At 43.8% G+C, this 21,216-nt stretch overlaps 1 protein-coding gene across 3 annotated transcripts in view; it reads left to right on the top strand.

Moving 5' to 3' along the window:
• LOC140191570 (beta-1,4 N-acetylgalactosaminyltransferase 1-like) overlaps positions 1 to 21,216 on the top strand; it is a 115,875-nt gene that overhangs the window by 28,241 nt on the left and 66,418 nt on the right. For all 3 annotated transcript variants that reach the window (XM_072249083.1, XM_072249081.1, XM_072249082.1), the window contains exon 2: positions 12,614 to 12,829. In XM_072249083.1, the coding sequence (XP_072105184.1) occupies positions 12,614 to 12,829 (216 nt within the window). The remainder of the gene's footprint in view (positions 1 to 12,613; positions 12,830 to 21,216) is intronic.

Genomic DNA, 21,216 nt, shown 5'->3' with positions numbered 1-21,216 from the left:
TGTGCTGACCATTATGCCAACCGATACAAACTAATCACATGATCTCTATCCCTCTATTGCTTGCCTGTCCACATATCTGTCTAAATCTCCCTTAGACATTGCCGTTGTATCTGTTTCCACCACCACCTCCTAGCATTCCGGGCACCCACCATTCTCTGTATATAAAAAAAAAAATCTCCTTTAAACTTTCCCTCTCTCATCTTGAATCTATGCACCTACAATACTGCACGAAAGTCTTGGACACATATATATAGCTAGGATGCCGAAGATGTTTACACAGTACTGTAGTTGTCGGCATGGAGCAGAGAGTGAGTTTGTAAATCTGGTGGGAGCAAAGGATGTTGGGAATGGTGAGAGTGGAGCAATGGGGAGGAATGTGGGCCAGGTGACAGAGAAGGAGTGCTAGAGGCAGGGGGTAGAGTGGGTGCAGACACACACAGCCCTGAGGCACCAGGCTAGGTCATTTGATTCCAAACAATTGGTTTATTGATCATTATAGAATGTATCTCTGGTGCTTCCCAATCCCTCCCCTCTCCCTTCCACTTTTCCCAACCATGTTTCCTCTCTCCCTGCCCCCTTCCCACTCTCAGTCCACAGCAGAGACCCAGATCAGAATCAGGTTTATCATCATTGGCATATGTCATGAAATTTGTATTTTTTTGTGGCAGTAGTACAATGCAATACATAAAATTACTACAGTACTGTGTAAAAGTCTTAGGCATCCTAGCTATATACATACACTTTTGCACAGTATTGTAGTATTTAACTTTTGGGCACGTGGCCAAGTGGTTAAGGCATTTGTCTAGTGATCTCAAGGTCGCTAGTTCAAGCCTCAGCTGTGGCAGCGTGTTTGTGTCCTTGAGCAAGGCACTTAATCACACATTGCTCTAGTTTGTGCGAGGAGTGGCGCCCCACACAGACTTCCAATCTGTGCCTTGTAAGGCATGAAAATGCCCGATGCAGGCCTCTCATTGTCTGAGTCGACGTTCCCTCCCCCCTCCCTCCCTAACTTTTTATCCCTGGGAAAAAGACACGATCTAGCCTACCTATTCTTCTCATAATTTTACAATCTTCTATCAGGTGTCCCCTCAGTCTCTGAAGCTCCAGTGAAAACAACCCTAGTTTGTCTAACCTCTCCTCATAGCTAAAGCTCTGTCATCCAGGCAGCATCTTGGTGAAGCTCTTCTGCACCCACTCCAATGCCTTCATGTCCTCCATGTACTGTAGCAACCAGAAATGCACACAATACTCTAAATATACTCTAACCAATATTTTACACAGCTACACCATGACTTGCTAACTATTACCCTCGGTGCCACGAACAATGAAAGCATGCATGTCTTACACCTTCCGTACCACTCTGTTTGTGATGCACTTTCAGGGAGATGGACTTGCAACTCAAGATCCTGCTGTACATCAATGCTCCTTACGATGCTACCATTTACTGCATACTCTTACCTTGCTTTTGACTTCCCAGAGTACATCACCTCACATTTGTCCGGATTAAACTCTATCTGCAGTCTTACTAATCATGCCACCTCTCGTTCCTTCTAAATCATTACTATATTCTGCAAAGTACCGAGGTCCCAGCACTGATATTTGCAGAATACCATTGGTCAAAGACCACAGTCAGAAAAAACACCCATCTTCACGACACTATGCCTTCTATGTTGAAGCTAAGTTCAAAGTAGGTTTATTATCGAAGTACATATGTGACACATTATCCAACCTGGAATGCCTGGGCATTCACAATAATACAAGAAACACAATAGAATCAATGAAAAACCATACCCAACGGGACAGATAAAGAATCAATGTGCAAAAGAAAACAAACTGTGCAAATACAAAACGAGAAATAATAATAATTAGTAAGTAATAAATATTGAGACAATGAGTTGTACAGTCTTTTAAAGTGAGTCCATAGGTTGTGAAAGCAGTTTAGTGATGGGGTGAGTAAAGTTGAGTGGGCTATCCCCTCTGGTTCAAGAACCTGATAGTTGACGGATAATATCTGTTACTGAACCTGGTGATGTGGGTCCTGAGGCTCCTGTACCTTCTTCCTGATGGCAGCAGTGAGAAGAGAGCATGGCCTGGGTGGTGGGGATCCTTGCTGATGGATGCTGCTTTCCTGTAACAGTGCTCCGTGTAGATGTGCTCAATGGTGGGGAGGGCTTTACCCGTGATGGACTAGGCCATATCCACTAATTTTTGTAGGCTTTCCCATTCTTGGGCATTGGTGTTTCCATACCAGGCTGTGATGCAACCTGTTAATATACTCTCCACCACACATCTACAGAAGTTTATCAAAGTTTTAGATGACATGCTGAACCTTTGCAAACTTCTAAGAAAGTAGGGGTGCTGCCTTGCTTTCTTTGCAATGGCACTTGTGTGCTGGAGCCAGGATAGGGCCTCTGAAATAATAATACCAAAGAATTTAAAGTTGCTGACTCTCTCCACCCCTGATCCCCCAGTGAGGTCTGGCTCATGATCCTTTGGTCTCCTCTTTCTGTAGTCAATAATCAGCTCCTCGGTTTTGCTGACACTGAGTGAGAGGTTGTTGTTATGACACCACTCAGCCAGATTTCCAATCTCCCTCCTTTATGCTGATTCATCACCACCTTTGATTTGGCCAACAACAGTGGTGTTATCAACAAAGTTAAATATGGCGTTGGAGCTGTGCTTAGCCTCACAGTTAGGAGGATAAAGTGATTAGAGCAGGGGTAATGGTAGACATTCCTGATTGTAGTATATCAGTGGTTGGGTGCTTTGGGACCCCTAGTGCTGCAGGTTATATGCTGATGGTAATTGGGCAGAGATTTCTTCAAACAAGCCTGAATGAAGTCCCCGACAATTACTTAAAAGTCATCAGAGTAGGCTGTTTCTTGTTTGCTGATGGCAGTACTCAGTACTTCGAGTGCCTGCTTAGCATCAGCCTTTGGCGGTATGTAAACTCCAGTCTTGGAGGAGAATTCTCTTGGTATGTAGAATGATCAGCACTTAATCATTAGATGTTTCAGGTTGGGAAAACAAGAGTACGACTGGATTGCTATGCCTGAGCACCATGAAGGGGTTTATCATGAAACACAAACCCTCACCTTTGGCTTTCTTTGAATCAGTAGTCCGGTCCACCCTGTGTATTGAGCAGACCCTCAGGTCTTACCAATGTACCCAGCATTCTGGAGGGAGCCACATCTCTGTGAAACAGAGAACCAAGCAATTCCTCATTCCCCTCTGATGCAACAATCTTGCCTGTAGGTCCTCAATCTTGTTCTCCATTTTCTAGCAAGATATTGGATTGAAAAAGTTTCATGCCCTGGTGTTTTAGTCTGGCTTGGAGTCCTCCCCTCCTCCCTCTCTTTCACCTGTACCTTTGTCTGCTTAAAGGTGCTGTATCTGCATGCGTGAGAGTTAAGAAGTATAGAGATGAGTACACAGGCTAGATATTTCTCCGAAGTTGAATACATCGTGATGCATTGAGCCTTACTTCTGAAATTCAGTGCTATTGAACGGCAGCACGTTACAGTAGCTCTGTGTGTTTGTCTTAACATTAATTAGTGTGTTTCTTTCATTTGTTTTGGTATGGGATAGCAATACTGCGAAATAACAATGCACATTAATTTGTTAAGAACAATTTCACCATCCTTCTGGCTCTTGAGATACTTTATTCTGTCGAGTGCTTTGACTACAGTAGCGGAGGCAAAATTGTGTATACGAGGGAGCAGCTACTAGCAGCCAGGAAGCAGCCTTTGTTTGCCCAGCAGAAACTCGATATTCCTGACGAGCTGAGACGGAGATACCAAGGCTGCAGATCGGGTAAAAAGCGGCACAAAAAGAGACGGGGATGTAAACCATATCTCCCGTCTATCATCATGGGGAACGTAAGATTGCTGGCAAGTTAAATGGAGAAACTAGCAGTATTCACGTAGACACAGAATGAAAATCAGGAATGCAGTGTTAAGTGTTTCATGGAGACTTGATTACACGAGTAAATCCCGGATTCCAACGCTACTGTGAATGGGTTTACAACGCTATGAGCAGACAGAGTTAATCTCCAGTACAGTAAGAGGACGGGAGGTGGGCTTGCTGTGCTTGTGAACAACAGACGGTGTAACCCCAGTCACATTTCTGTGAAAGAACAAATCCACAGTACGACGTTGGACTGTTTGCTGTGAGTTTGCATCTGTTTTATCCACCATGTGAGTTCAGCGGCGCCATATTGCTCGTTGTCTACATTCTGCTTTCCCGACGCTGTGTGTGATGTCATACACGCTACCATCGTGAGACTCCAGACTCAACACCCCAATGCGTTCATTGCAGTATCGGGAGACTTAAACCACGTTTTTCTCTCTCGACAACCCTACCCACCTTCGACTAGTTTGTCAAGTGTCATACAAGAGAAAATAGAACGCTGGATCTCTTGTATGCAAATGTTGAAGATGCACACAGCTCCACATCTCTCCCCCCACTTGGAAGATCAGATCACAACCTGGTTCATCTCATGTCCTTGTATAAGCCCAAAGTACAGCAACAGCTAGTTACCACCAAAACAGTAAAGAAATGGTGTCCAGGAGCCATCGAGGCCTTGAAGGTCTGCTTTGAGGTTACTGACTGGAATGTGCTTTGTGAACCAAATGGGGAGGACATTAATGGACTTACTGATTGCATCACTGGCTACATCAACTTCTGTGTGGACACTGTAATACCATCAAGGACTGTTCGCTGCTTCCCTAACAAACCGTGGGTTGTCAGTGATCTAAAGGCTCTTCTCAACCTCAGAAAGAGAGCCTTTAGATCCGGAGGCAGGGAGAAATTGAAACACGTGCGGAGGGAGCTAAAGGAGAAGATCAAGCTGGCTGAAGAGGAATACAGGAGAGAGCTGGAGAACAAGCTTGGGTTGAGTAGCACACGATTATCCTGAATTCAGAGCCAAAACAAACTGAATAAAGTACGTCACAGTTCACAATCAAGCATTTGTATTCCCAGGTTTGGGTGCGACAAGTCTTCCACAATAAACGAAAAACTTTCATTAAGAGCCTTCCAGAGCTTTGACTGTGTTAAGTTGCTGCATAAATAGAATTGTTTTTGTAAAGTTCAGATAATGTGCTAATTATTATCAGATCTTTCCCTTCTCCTCCTCAGAGTGGAGGATGAGTTACTTCCACCCTGGTTCCATGGGCCCCGAGGTGACTGATGAGGCTGATGTGAGATCCACAGACCCTTCCACAGGTGGGCAAGGAGTGAATTCCACCACTTATGCAGAGTTTCCATCTCTCCCAATACACCATCTCGAGGTTCCATATCCCACCCCTGTCTATACTGGCTATGCACATTCTTTTTCCTTTCTTAACTAGAGCTTCAATATCTCTTGAAAATTAAGATTCTGTAAACCTGCTATCTTTACCCTTGATTCTGACAGGCGCATACAAGCTTTGTACCCTCGAAATTTCACCTTTGAAGGCCTCCCACTAACCTTTGCCCGAAAACAGCCTGTCCCAATCCGCACTTGCCAGATCCTTTCTGATCAAAACTGACCTTTCTCCAGTTTAGAATCTCAACCAGCAGACCAGACCTATCTTTTTGGATATTTGCTTTGAAACTGATGGCATTATGGTCATGAGGTACAAAGTGTTCTCCTGCACAAACTTCTGTCACCTGCCCTGCCTCATTCCCTAACAGCAGATCCCGTATCGCACACTCTGCCATTGCGACTCCTATGTACTGATTAAGGAAATTTTCCTGAACACATTTAACAAACTTTATCCCATCTGGTCCTTTTACAGTATGGGATTTCCAGTCAATATGTAGAAAGTTAAAATCACCTACTATAACAAACTTATGTTTCTTGCAGCAGTCTGCGATCTCTCCACAAGTTTGTTCCCCGAAGACCCGTGGACTGTTGGGTGATCTTTAATGTAGCCCCATTAATGTGGTTGTACATTTCTTAATTCCCAGTTCCACACATAATGCCTCACTATTTGAGTTCTCCAGTCTGTCCTGACGGAGCACTACAGTGACCTTTTCCCTGACTAGTAACGCCACCTCCCCTTCTCTGTTGCATGTGAAACAATAGAAACCCAGAGCACTGAGCTGCCAATCCTGCCCCTCCTGCAGCCAAGTCTCACTAATGGCTACAATATCATAATTGCAGGTGTTGATCCATGTCCTGAGCTCACCTGCCTTCTCTACGATACTTCTCGTATTGAAGTATATACAGCTCAGAACATTAGTCGCAACATGCTCAATCTTTTGATTCCTGATGTTGGAAACTGCTGTTTTTTTTTAAATCATACTTTTTTTATATAAGTTTGTACTTTTTAACAAACTCATGTATTTTTCACAGTATGTGGTGCTTCGTTCCCACTTACTGACATAAAACTAACAGTTTATAACCATTCTCATTTTTCATTGGCTAAGGATTAGCACACTGCCCACATGATGCAATTGTTTTCATTATGTTGCCTTTTAAGTAGTTTATTTCTAGGAAAGGAATTTCTTTTCTCAACAATGAAAGTGATCCGTGTTTCAGAGGCTCATCTTTAATCCTCTTGTCTTCACATTTTTCTTTGCCATTTATTTACCTCTGAGTATTGTTTCTCAGTTCTTTATTTAGTTTGCTTAGTATTTGTATGTTTGTTTGTCCTCTAAACAAAAGTAGAATTAAGACTTCTTAATTGGGGAATCCTGCGGATGCTGGAGGTTCGGGCAGCGCACGTCAGGGTTGCTGGTGGATGCGGCGGGCCAGGCGGCGTCTCTGGGGGGAGGTGCAGTCGACGTTTTGGGCCGAGACTCTTCGTCGGGACTGGCTGGGGGGAGAGCTGGTGGGAGATTTGGGGGTGGAAGGGGGAGCTCTTCTTTCAGTTAGTCCTGACGAAGGATCTCGGCCCGAAACGCCGACTGTACCTCTTCCTAGAGATGCTGCCTGGCCTGCTGCGTTCACCAGCAATTTTGAGTTGTGTTGCTAGAATTAAGACTGCTTATCATTCCTGACTCCTGCAAGAATCCTAAGGATTAGAAATTAAACAGAGATCCAACAAATATGTGCCCGAGTGCAGGATGACTACTTAAAGAAAAGTAGTTTCATTGTCTGAGAATAAATATCTTCAGCACATTGGTTAAAGGGAGTTTAAGAGTGAGTGGAATCTGATTTATTTGTGGTGGATTTTTTGTGGCTGTACAACCTGTGTGGGACTGGTATAAATTGCTGGAAACCCAGAGTCTGATATTATAGTCACAATGAGGTTGTGTGAGTTGTCGGATAAGAGGACAACAGAAGTTTTAAGGTATCGGGTAGAAATTTGTTTGGTTGTAGCCTGACATTATAGTCACAACAGGATTGTGGGTTTTGTGAGATTTTTGACGTCTACAAGTGAAGTGTACTCCTTAAGATCGAAACTAATATAATGGCCAAAGCTTTGAAACAGACAGGCGGCTCCCTCGAATTCCCAGCTGGGAGGGAAAAGTTAACTGAAGACTTAAACACTTACTAAAGTGATGCAGATAAGCTTGATACTGTTGGTAAAGAAGTACAGAAGAAATGTGCTATTAATACTAAACGTAGTGAGGACTGGATTATAAGTGATGTTGATGCGATATGCTGTAAGATCAAAAAGCTGTGGTTGGGAACTAAAAAAACAGCTTGGACACTAGCAAAGCTGTGAAGGGGTGAGCACATTGAGTTGCAAGTCCAGATAGATACTTTAATATGTGAATGCGCTGAGTTAGAGATAAAGGTTGTGAAATGCGCTGGCAAGTGGGTGATTTAACTAACCACTAGGATGAAAAAGAAAAAAGATATAATATGCTCAAAGAGCAATATGGAAAGGAAATAAATCAGCAAAAAGCAGATCTCTGTGTTAACAGAATGGATGAAAAGACAGCATGCAAAGTATCTCCATAGTAAAGAGCTTTATTGAGAATTGCAAAGTGAAATGACACAAGTTTGTGCTGCACAGACAGCCAACCCAGTGGGCGGTGTTAACGGTGATATCAATCACGTTGAAAGGCAGCCAGTACTGACTAATCCCCAGAAACAGTGACTCCTTGGGAACTCCAAAGTGATACTGACTCGACAGAGACCCCTACTGGCTCAAGTGATGATGACAGTCATGAGGTGATTGGTCTGGCTACTCTGGCAAGACTTAAAGGCTGATTTATACTTGTGCATCAACTGGACGCCATAGGTACGGCGTCACCGCGAATCCTACGCAAAGCCTATGTGGATCCCTACGCCGTAGCCTGATGCGCACTTCCTCCAAAGTGTAACTACGCATCGCAGCAATGCAGACCGCAACAACTGTGATTGGTCCGCCTGGTAGCATCGCATTTCCTCCTACGCTGCAATAGCTTCCCATTGGGTGACTGAAGGGCAGGGAAGGAACTCTGGCTGCAATGCTTTCCATAAAGCTTTATAGACCTCCGAAATTATGGAGGACATATTTCGCTTTTACGAAAAAAGACGCTTGCTTTAAACTTGTTTACCCCGAGAAAGACTACCGTGACCATGAAGATTTGTGCGGGCAGGTGTGTGTGTATGTGTGACGTGCCTGAATTGCAGAGCGACGCAGACACACCAACGCACAAGTATAAATGCTCACAACGTGCGTAGGCCAATTGTGTAGGCTGCGGCATCGAGTTGACGCACAAGTATAAATCAGCCTTAACCCCAGTAAAAAGTAAGAGAGTGAAAACCACAAGACTGATGATGAAGAGTATGAAAGGAAACAGGAGGTTTGCCATCAACCAACAGATCCAGAAAAAATTGACAAATGGTCCAGGGAAGTTCCACATCCTAAAAAAGGAAGCTTAAAGACTTGGGCTGAACTTCAATGAAATAAGAATATATATATAAACTGCATTCATATCATGACATTCAAATTTTAACTACCATGCAAACAACTCAGCAAATAAACCAACTGACACAGCGAGTTGATGATCGTATAGGAGAGGATGAACAGGTTTTACCAGCTAGTTGGGAAACAATTAAGGCACGGTTGGAGGAACAAGCCCGAAACCAGGTTGATTGGAAGAAAGTGGTCAATTGCAAACAAAAGCCTTCAGAGGATGTTTTTGAACATGAAGACTACTCTGGGACAGTTTGGCTCAGTTACTCAGGAGTCCCAGGAATAAATGAAGATAATATTGAAAACGCTCCATATGGCCCTCTCAAGTTGACCATGAAAGCAGATGTTGTCAAAATGGTGAAGCTAACAAGAGGAAATTAAGTGAAACTGCTGTTTCCTGCAGTGAACTGGTGCAAGCTGCCGAACAAGTGGATATTGACGCCCGAATAAGATTGGTACAGACGGGTCAGTGACCTCCACCTGTTAACCAACAAATACGCGAAATTGGCTATGCAAATTATGTGGTAGAAGAGGACATGAGGCTAGGTCTTGTTGGCATAAGAAATCAACTTCGCCACAAGGACAACAGCAACCTTGACAACAGTTTTTGAGGACGGTCTGCTCTAGGCAGATTTACAGCTGTGTCATATACTTTTCATTTCCTGAGGATTGACTTAACTGTACTCAAAAGGATATTCAGTGACTTGGAAATTTTCTTGTATATATCTCCTGACTTGTGCTTTTCAATAACCTTTTCGCAGAGTTGCTTGGAGTGTTCTTTTGCCTTCATGCTGTAGTTTTTGCCAGGACACTGACTCACCAGCAGTTGGACCTTCCAGATATAGGTGTATTTTTGCTACAGTCAATTGAAACACCTCGACTGCCCACAGGTCTCCAAAAACAGATCACCATTTAACTAATTGTGTGACTTCTAAAACCAGCTGGCTGCACCAGTGATGATTTGGTGTGTCATATTAAAGGGGGTGAATACTTGTGCAATCAATTATTTTGTGTTTTATATTTGCAATTAATTTAGATCACTGTATAGAGATCTGTTTTCACTTTGACACGAATGAGTCATTTTCTGTTGAACAGTGTCAAAAAAAAGCCAAATTAAATCAACTGTGATTCAATGTTGTCAAACAATAAAACATGAAAACTTCCAAGGTGGGTGAATACTTTTTATAGGCACTGTACCTCTTAGCATCATTTCTTAACTCTTCTTCTAATTTGCTTAGTACTTGTATGTTTGTTTGTACTCTAAAATAAACCATCGTTAGAATTAAGACCACTTGTCTACTGACTCCTAAAAGAAGCCTAAGGATCAGAAAATAAACAAAAATTCACCACTGACTACATCTTCTCATTCTTCCAATCGCTGGTTGGCCGGTGCTCGGAACACCGAACTGCTGCGGGTCAATGCCTTACGTACTTGGAATAGTAATAATAATAGATAAATAAAACATAAAAGAGAGGTGACAGTAGATAATCGGACTGCTGGAAAATGACACTGGAGAGGTAGTAATGGGGGACAAGGAAATGGTGGACAAACTAAATAAATATTTTGCATCCAACTTCACTGGAAGACACTAGCAGTACGCTGCAATTTCGAGAGTGCCGGGGGCAGAAGTGAGTGCCATTGCTATTACTAGACAGAAGATGCTTGGGAAGCTGAAAGGTCTGAACGGTGATAAGTCGCTTGACCAGATGGCCTAGACCATCTGGAGCTGAAGAGATTGTGGAGGCAATAAGTTCAAAGTTCAAAATACGTTTATTATCAAAGTATGTATACATTATAGAACCTTAAGATTCATCTCCTTAAATGCAGCCACAAAACAAAGAAACCCCAAAGAACCCATTTTAAAAAAGACTGTCAAACACTCAATAAGAAGAGAGAGAAAAAGAAAACAAATTGTGCAAACAATAAAAGTAAGTAAATAGTGTTCAGAGCAAAAGTGAGTCAATAGACAGGAAACGTGCAGCAGCTGGAGCAGACCTCAGTTCAGCGCAGAGCCGAGAACTGGCCCCACCTTCGCACCTTGTCCTGACACCTTGCCTTTTCAGTCTATCTGGTCTGGTATGTAAATTGTCCAAATTCAGGTAATTTTTCGCGCTAGAACCTGGGCCCTGTTACATTGATATGCTCTGGGCCTGGACCCCAGCATCACGTTTCAACCCGTAACCGACCTTTTCAAAACAGCCTGGCACTTAGGTCAATCAAACCTCACTCTGTTTAGGTAAATGGGCCTCAATTCTGCCCCAAAACGGGCAGAAAATTCAAAAGCCAAGTTGCAATGGGACTTGGGAGTCCTCATGCAGGATTCATTAAAGGTTAACTTGCAGGTTGAGTCGGTGGTGAGAAAGAAAAATGCAATATTCGCATTTGTTTTGAGAGAACAAGAATATAAAAGCAAGGATGTGATGCTGAGGCTTTATAAGGTTCTGGTGAGGCATTACTTGGAGTATTGTGAGCAGTTTTTGACCCGTTATCTAAGAAAGGATGTGCTGTCATTGGAGAGGGTCCAGAGGAGGTTCATGAGAATAATTCTGGGAATGAAAGGGTTAACATATGGGGAGTGTTTGATGGTTCTGGGCTTGCACTCGCTGGAGTTTAGAAGAATGAGCAGGTGGGATCTCATAGAAACTTATTGAAAAGCCTAGATGGAGTGGTTGTGGAGAGGATGTTTCCTATGGTGGGGAAGTCTAGGACCAGAAGGCATAGCCTCAGAATAGGGATGTCCATTTAGAATGGAGATGAAGAGGAATTTCTTTAGCTAGACGGTGGTAAATCTGTGGAATTCTTTGCCACAGATAGATGCGGAGGCCAGGTCATTGGGTGTATTTAAGGCAGAGGTTGATAGGTTCTTGATTAGTTACGGCATAAAAGGTTATGGGGAGAAGACAGGAGAACAGGTGTGAGAGGGAAAATGGATCAGCTATGGTCAAATGGTTGAGCAGTCTTGAAGGGCCAATGGCCTAATTCTGCTCCTATCTCTTATGGTCTAAAATGTTGCGTGTGTCTTCAGGCTTTTAGCAAAGAGAAGAGGACATGTGCTGGGTAGTGGGGGTCTTCAATAATGGAATTTTTAAGACATCGCCTTTTGAAGATGTCCTCAATGTTGGGGAAGATCATACTGATGATGAAGCTGGCTGAGTTTACAACTCTCTGCCCTTTTTTCTGATCCTGTGCAATGGCCCCTTCATGCCAGATAGTGATGCAATCACTTCGGATGCTCTCCACGGTACATCTGTGGACATTTTTGAAAGTCTTTAGTGAGATACCAAATCTCCTCAAACTCCTAATGAAGTATAGCCGGTGGCATACCTTTTTTGTCATTGCATCAATGTGCAATTACCAGTTCCATTCCTACTTGGCTTTGTATCTCTTACTTCTCTGGAGAGGCTCAGCTAACAAGATTTGACACCAGGGCATGTTTGGTGCCCAAAATAATGAGGAATGACAGGTGACTTACCCAATTTTGCTGCATTTCTTACATCTAAAGTGAGAATGTGCAGCAATTGAGCTGCAGTCTCTTTGCTCTGGCTAGTTCTGTTCACCAGGCCAAGATGGCTACCAGTCACAAACAGAGTGCTGCTCATTTTTCCTCTAAAACCTACAGCACATGAATTTAATTAATAGAATTTAATTGTGGACTGTTGACATTGCTGTATAAAATTTAATTATTGGCACGCCTGATTTAATAAGCGGCTTCTTCAAAATATCTTTAGAAACAGTGTTGTAAAAATTGACTCTTGTCTCTGCTTGCCTCTAGCATGCGTCCGGTCAAGAAGCCTCTTTGCTGCCTTTTGCTGGTGACATTGCCGCTGGGAATTTTCTTCCTTTGTCTCTGGCTGCTGAAACCTTACCACGTTGTGGATGTGAAGTACCGAATTCCCAGTATTTCAGAGAACCTTCTGGAACACAGACTTTGGGAGCCCTCTGACAAATATGCCCACATTTCCTTCAAGGTGAAAGAAATTGTGGCTGGGTAAGTCTCGCTACTGATCCAGTGGCCGTTGTAATGTACCTTTAAGGAGTCAAACTCTGGAGCACTTAAAGCTTCATTGGTAGCATGTGGGGGAAGGGATACATTTTTGAAAAAAGTAGATGGGTACAGAAGAGGAGATAAGGCCTGGGGCGGATGAGCTATGATCATATTGAATGGTGGGGCAGGTTTGAGGGGCTGAGTGGCCTCATCCTGCTGCTACTTTCTTTCATTCTTGTGTTTACCAGCAATACTAACAGATAGGTGGCACAGTAGTATAGCGGATAGAGCCACTGCCTCACAATTCCAGAGAACTGGGTTCAATCCTGACCTCGGGTGCTGTCCGTGTGGAGTTTGCGTGTTCACTCTTTGTTCATGTGGATTCCCCCCAGGGAGCCCCAGGTTCCTCCCATACCCTAAAGACATGTGGGTTGGTGGGTTAAAAGTTAACAGGAATGTGGGGAGAAGAGAATGGGATTACTACAGATGATGCTTGATGTTCAGTATAGTCTCAGTGGGTTGAAGGGCCTATTTCCCTTCAGTTTCACTGTGACTCTCTAATAATTCTGCTCTGCCACTGCCCTTAGATGTGAGTTTAATAAAAATCATCCTTGCCTTTTACAATTGAAATTGCTGCAAGAATTAGTTTCCCCTTTGAGCTTGAAGGTTCAGAGAGGGGGTTAATCTGATCCAATCAGATCTGGGAAGGTTCATTGCTTGTCAAATTATGTCAAGTTTAGGTAAGCAACTTCAAATTCCTGGGTGTCAACATCTCGGAGAATCTATCCTGAGCCCAACATATTGATGCTGTTACAAAGAAGGCACGACAGTGGCTAGATTTCATTCGGAGTTAGGAGAGATTTGGTATGTCACCAAAGACACTAGCAAATTTCTATAGATGTACCATGGAGATCCTTCTAACTGGTTGCATCACCAACTGGTACGGGGGGGGCGTGGGTTGCTACTGCGCAGGATTAAAATAAGCTGCAGAAAGTTGCAAACTCAGTCAGCTCCATCATGGCCGCTAGCCTCCTCAGCATCCAGGAGGCATCTTCAAGGAGTGATGCCTCAAAAAGGAGGCATCTACTATTAAGTAGCTGCATCACCTAGGACATGCCCTCTTCTCATTGCTACCATCAGGAAAGAGATACACGAGCCTGAAGGCACACATTCACCAATTCTGGAACAATTTCCCCTCTGCCATCTGATTTCTGAAAGGACACTGAACCCACTACTTTTTATCTGTCTTTTTGCAATAATTATTTAAAGGCATCTGTTAGTCTTGTGAGACCATGGATCTGCGCCTGGAAAGTCTTCGCTCTCCAGGGCGCAGGCCTGGGCAAGGTTGTATGGAAGACCGGCAGTTGCCCATGCTGCAAGTCTCCCCTCTCCACGACACCAATGTTGTCCAAGGGAAGGGCATTAGGACCCATACAGTTTGGCACCAGTGTCGTCACAGAGCAATGTGTGATTAAGTGCCTTGCCCAAGAACACAAGATGCTGCCTCGGCTGGGGCTCGAACTCACGACCTTCAGATCGCTAGTCCAATGCCTTAACCACTTGGCCACGTGCCCACAATAGTTATTTAAGTTAACCTTTAATATATAAAATATATATTGTAATTGTATATAATATATTTACTATAATTTACAGTTTTTATTATTATATATTGCATTGTACTACTGCTGCTGCAAAACAACAAATTTTGCGACATATGCCAGTGATATTAAACCTGATTCTGACTCTAATTCAGAGTTAATAACTGGTGCTGGTGGTGACTGGTTTCATTGTAAAGATAAGCGAGTGAAAGTGGCATGTAAACTCACAGATTTATAACAAGGGGATCATTTTTAGCTGTGGCCAATTAATGTCAGTGGAGATAAAAATGGAGAGATGTGTAGAATAGACTGTTGCTGCACCAGGTCTCCTTTCCTATGGTTGCTGAAAGTTAAGGTGATCCCTCTCTGTAATTCCAATTGTAGGTCAGTAGGATGAGCCACAAATAAGGCATTTTATGAGTAATTCCTTCAACGAGGAGGTGGATAACCCCCTGGGTATGGGATCAGTTGTCTAAAGGACTGGGTATAGACTGAGGTGATAAATATGCTCCAGGATACATTGTCTGCTGCAGGAAAGAGGTGTTGGGATACACAAAACTGCGGATGCTGGGATATTGAGCAAAAGAAAACACATTACTGGAGGAATTTGAGAGGTCCGGTCAGCGTTGGGAGCAGAACACTTCGAAGAAGCTACTCGCAAAAGGAGGGCCTCGTGGGCAATCGGACATTCCAGAGGTCCAATCAGCGTCGGGAGCAGAAGGGGTAAGCGGGGCGGCCATTGTTGAGAGTAGGGCACTGGTGAGAGTAGAAGCGTCAGGCTTTGACTCAAGAGGCTTCAGTGAGAAAAGGGCTGAGGCCAAAGAAACAGGTTAGAGGATCCGGTCTTGGTTGTCCATTGTGCAGTGCAGGCAGAATGGCAGATATGGCAGTGGAATGCTCTTCCTGTAGGATGTGGGGATTCATGGAACCTGATGGTCTCCGGGATGACTAACACCTGTGGGAAGTGCAGCCAACTCCAGCTCATGGAAGACTGTATTAGGGAGCTGGAGCTGGAGGTGGATGAACTTAGGATCATCCGGCAGGCAGAGCAATTGATAGATATGACTTTTCAAGTCAAGTCAAGTCGTTTTTTATTGTCATTTTGACCATAAGCTGCTGGTACAGTACACAGTAAAAATGAAACAACGTTCCTCCAGGACCATGGTGCTACATGAAACAACACAAAACTACACTAGACTAAGTGAGACAACAGAAGGCTACACTAGACTATGTAAGACAACACAAAAACTACACTAGACTACAGACCTACACAGGACTATATAAAGTGCAAAAAACAGTGCAGGGCAGTACAATAAATAATAAACAAGACAATGGGCACAGTAGAGGATAAATTACAATATATAGGCATCCGTTAGTCTCATGAGACCATGGAGTCGCACCTTGGAAAGTTTTCAGGGCGCAGGCCTGGGCAAGGTTGTATGGAAGACCAGCAGTTTCCCGTGCTGCAAGTCTCCCCTCTCCACGCCACTGATGTTGTCCAAGGGAAGGGCATTAGGACCCATACAGCTTGGCACCGGTGTCGTCGCACAGCAATGTGTGATTAAGTACCTTGCTCAAGGACACACACGCTGCCTCAGCCAAGGCTCGAACTAGTGACCTTCAAATCACTAGACGAACGCCTTAACCACTAGGCCACACGCCAACACCAACACAAATTACAATATAATAATAAATGATGTAGATGTCAGTCTAGACTCTGGGTATTAAGGAGTCTGATGGCTTGGGGGAAGAAACCGTTGCACAGTGTGGTCGTGAGAGCCCGAATGCTTCAGTACCTTTAGCCAGATGGCAGGGGGGAGAAGAGTTTGTATGAGGGGTGCGTGGGGTCCTTCACAATGCTGTTGGCTTTACGGATGCAGCGTGTGGTGTAAATGTCTGTAGTAGGTGGTTACACCCAGAGTGCAGAATTCAGGGAGTAGATAGGTGAACACTGAGAGAGATAAAGGGAGAAAGAAGTCAGTGCAGGGTCCCCCTGTGGCTATTCCCCTCAGCAACAGGTATACCCTACTTTTATACTTTTATACTTCATACTTTATTGTCACCAAACAATTGGTACTAGAATGTACAATCATCACAGCGATATTTGATTCTGCGCTTCACACTCCCTGGATTACGAATATTAAATATTTAGGACTATTAAAATAGTTAAAATTAGTAAATATTAAAAATTTAAATTATAAATCATAAATAGAAAATAGAAAAATGGGAAGTAAAGTAGTGCAAAAAAATCGAGAGGCAGGTCTGGATATTTGGAGGGTACGGCCCAGATCCGGGTCAGGATCCATTCAGCAGTCTTATCACAGTTGGAAAGAAGCTGTTCCCAAATCTGGCCATACGAGTCTTCAAGCTCCTGAACCTTCTCCCGGAGGGAAGAGGGATGAAAAGTGTGTTGGCTGGGTGGGTCGTGTCCTTGATTATCCTGGCAGCACTGCTCCGACAGCGTGTGGTGTAAAGTGAGTCCAAGGATGGAAGATTGGTTTGTGTGATGTGCTGCGCCATGTTCACGATCTTCTGCAGCTTCTTTCGGTCTTGGACAGGACAACTTCCGTACCAGGTTGTGATGCACCCTAGAAGAATGCTTTCTACGATGCATCTATAAAAAATAGTGAGGGTTTTAGGGGACAGGCCAAATTTCCTTAGTTTTCTCAGGAAGTAAAGGCACTGGTGAGCCTTCTTGGCAGTGACCTCTGCTTGGTTGGACCAAGTTAGGTCATTTGTGATATTGACCTTGAGGAACTTAAAGTTTTTGACCTGTTCCACTTGCGCACCACCGATGTAAATCGGGTCGTGCAGTCCGCTACTCCTTCTGAAGTCAACAACCAATTCCTTCGTCTTGCTGACGTAGAGGGATAAGTTATTGTCTTCACACCATGCCACCAGGTTCTTAATTTCCTCTCTGTACTCAAACTCATCATTACCCGAGATACGGCCTACAATTGTTGTGTCATCAGCAAACTTATATATTGAGTTTGATGGAAACTTGGCTACACAATCATGGGTGTAATTGGATATACCTGGATACTGTTGTGGGAGGTGACCTATCTTGGCAAGGCAGCAGCAGCCAGACCAATAGCACTGTGATCGGCTCTGAGCCTCAGAAGGGAAGGGTGAAGTCAGGCGGAGCAATAGTCATAGGGGACTTGATAGTTAGGGAGACAGATAGGAGATTCTGTGGTAGCAAAAGAGACGCCAGGATAGTGTGTTGCCTCCCGGATTCTATGGTCCAGTTGCAGAATGTTCTTGAAGGGGAGGGTGAGCAGCCAGAGGTCGTGGTACATGTTGGTACCAATGACATAGGCAGGAGAGGGGTAGAGGTCCTGTTCAGTAAGTTTAGGGAGTTAGGAAGAAAGGCTGAAGAGCAGGACCTCCAAGGTGGTAATCTCCGGATTACTTCCAGTGCCACGAGCTAGTGAAGATCAGAACAGGAATATAGCGCAGCTGAATGATTGGCTGAGGAGATGGTTCAGGTGGCAGGATTTCAAGTTCTTGAATCATTGGAACGTTTTCTGGGGAAGGGGTGACCTGTACAAGAGGGACAGATGGCACCTGAACTGGAGGGGAACCAATATCCTGGGAGGGAGGTTTGCTAATGCTGTTGGGGAGAGTTTAAACTAGATTTGCAATGGGGTGGGAATCGAAGTGAAGAGGTAGAGGATGGGGCGGTTGGCGCACAAGTAGTGACAGCTTGTAGGGAGTTTATGAGGAAGGATAGGCAGATAACTGAGCAAATACGCACTCAGCCAGATAGTTTGAGATGTGCCTATTTTAATGCAAGGAGTATCATGAGCAAAGCGGATGAACTTAGAGCATGGATCAATACGTGGAACTATGGTATTGTGGCCATTACAGAACCTTGGATGTCTCAGGGGCAGGAATGGCTGCTGAGTGTACTGGGCTTGAGATGTTTCAAAAAGGACAGGGAGGGAGGCAAAAGAGGTGGGGGTGTGGCACTGCTGATCAGAGATAGTGTCACAGCTGCAGAAAAGGAGGAAGTCGTGGAGGGATTGTCTACTGAGTCTCTGTGGGTGGAAGTCAGAAACAGGCAATAACTCTACTGGGTGTTTTTTATAGACCCCTCAGTAGTAATAAAGACATCGAGGGGCAGATGGGGAGGCAGATTCTGGAACAGTGCAATAATAATAGAGTTGTTGTGATGGGTGATTTTAACTTTCCTAATATTGACTGGCATCTCCTTAGAGCAAGGGTTTTAGATGGGGTGGAGATTTCCTGACACAATATGTAGATAAGCCAACTGGAGGAGAGGCTGCACTTGATCTGGTATTGGGAAATGAACCTGGTCAGGTGTCAGATCTCTCAGTGGGAGAGCATTTTGGAGGTAGTGATCACAACTCTATCTCCTTTACCATGCGCTGGAGAGGGATTGGAGCAGGCAATTGGGAAAGCATTTAATTGTGGTAAGGGGAAATATGAAACTATGGGGCAGGAACTTGGAAGCATAAATTGGGAGCAGATGTTCTCAGGGAAATGCCCAGCAGAAATATGGCAGATGTTCAGGGGACATTTGCATGGCGTTCTGCATAGGTCTGTTTCATTGAGGCACAGAAAGGATGGTAGGGTTAAAGAACCACGGTTAATCTAGTGAAGAGGAAAAGAAAGCTTTGAAAGATTCAAGAAACTAGGTACTGTTAGAGCTCTAGAAAATTACAAGGGTGCCAGGAAAGAGCTCAAGAATGAAATTGGGAGAGCTAGAAGGGGCCATGAGAAGGCCTTGGCGAGCAGGATTAAGGAAAACCCTGAGGCATTCCACAAGTATGTGAAGAGCAAGAGGCTGAGCCATGTGAGAATAGGACCAATCAGGAGCAATAGTTGTTACATACCTCATGGATATCTTGTGACTGTCTTATGAGGATGATGTAATGGTCTTTTGGAGGTCATCTGATGTAATTTTCCAACCGATATGAGGTCACATGATGACCTGTTCTCACCAGGTATATAAGTGTAGACCCCTGGGGTGACGCAGTTTAGTTTTCCAGTTAGAACGTTAGCCAGAGACTCCGCTCTGCTGCATATTTGCTTTATGACGCAGCTTCAATGTAAAACGGAGTTTTACGTTCTATTGTAAGGTACAACAATGTTGGGTCGGCAGTTTAATAAATCATTGCCAGGTTTGTTGATGTATCTTTTCAGTAGCATTGGAGAGTGAAGACAGGAACCTGAAGGAGTCGTTCAACGGTTGAAAGGATCGACCATTATTGAATTTGTTCAAGAAAGATTGATCTGCATGAGATAGCCTCTGCTAAAAGTGGCAGAAAAGGCTGTTTGGGATCTAATAACCGGAGTGAAAAGTCAGTGCCTTTAAACCGTTTTATTTCTGTCGTCGTGAATCCTGCTGACAAGGCAGGATCTGGCTGGGATTTGCGTGACGTCGTGTCTTCGAGGAATTCTTTACTTCAGGAAAGTCTCTCCTAATTGACTGTATAAATCTCTTGGACTTTCGAATTTACCATTCTAAGAACTGTGTTTGAATTTACCGCTTTAAGAACTGCCTTTGTATTTATTGCTTTAAGAACTAGTACTGAGTGATGGTTTGTTAAGTGGCCGCATAGCAGTTAACTTCCGGTTAAGATTTTAGTTTGTTTATTTTTTTTTATATATTGAGCAGGGTTGAATAAATGTTTGATTGTTTTTATAAAACCTGACTCAATTCAATTCTATATTTATTGTTGCCAGTCATGTGACATAGTGGAAATATGTGCATGGAGCTGGAGGAGGTAGCGGAGGTACTTAATGAATACTTTGCTTCAATATTCATCAGTGAAAAGGACCTTGGCAATTGTGGGGATGACTTACTGCAGACTAAAACACTTGAGTGTATAGACATTAAGAAAGAGGATGTGCTGAAGCTTTTGAAAGGCATTAAGTTAGATGAGTCGCCGCGACCCAACAAGATACTGTGGGAAGCGAAGGAAGAGATTGATGAGCCTCTGGCGATGATCTTTGCATCATCAATAGGGACGGGAGAAGTACCAGAGGATTGGAAATTTGCAAACGTTGTTCCCTTGTTCAAGAGCAGGAGTAGGAATAACCCAGGAAATTATAGACTAGTGAGTCTTACTTTAGTGGTGGGCAAGTTGTTGGAGAAGATCCTGAGAGACAGGATTTATGAGCATTTGGAGAGACATAATCTGATTAGGGATAGTCAGCTTGGCTTTGTCAAGGGCAGGTCGTGCCTTATGAATCTGATTGAATTCTTTGAGGATGTAACGAAACACATTGATGAGGTAGAGCAGTGGATGTAGTGTATATGAATTTCAGTAAGGCATTTGGTAAGGTTCCCCATGCGAGGCTCATTCAGAAAGTAAGGAGGCATGGGATCCAAGGAGACCTTGCTTTGTGGATCTAGAATTGGCTTTCCCAGAGAAAGCAAAGTGTGGTTGTAGACGGTTCATATTCTGCATGGAGGTCGGTGACCAGTGGTGTGCCTCAGGGATCTGTTCTGGGACCCCTTCTCTTTGTGATTTTTATAAATGACCTGGATGAGTAAGTAGAAGGGTGTGTTAGTAATTCTGCTGATGACACAAATGTTGGAGGTGTTGTGGATAGTCTGGAGGGTTGACAGAGGTTACAGCGGGACATCAATAAGATGTAGAACTGGGCTGAGAAGTGGCATATGGAGTTCAACCCAGATAAGTGTGAAGTGGTTCATTTTGGTAGGTCAAATTTGAAGACAGAATATAATAGTAATGGTAAGACTCTTGGCAGACTCTGGAGGATCAGCGAGATCTTGAGGTCCGTGTTTGTAGGACACCC

Source organism: Mobula birostris, chromosome X (genome assembly GCF_030028105.1).
Source record: "Mobula birostris isolate sMobBir1 chromosome X, sMobBir1.hap1, whole genome shotgun sequence".
Taxonomy (NCBI): Eukaryota; Metazoa; Chordata; class Chondrichthyes; order Myliobatiformes; family Myliobatidae; genus Mobula; species Mobula birostris.
Note: the sequence above shows the minus strand (reverse complement) of the source record. Positions and strands in the feature narration are given on the sequence as shown.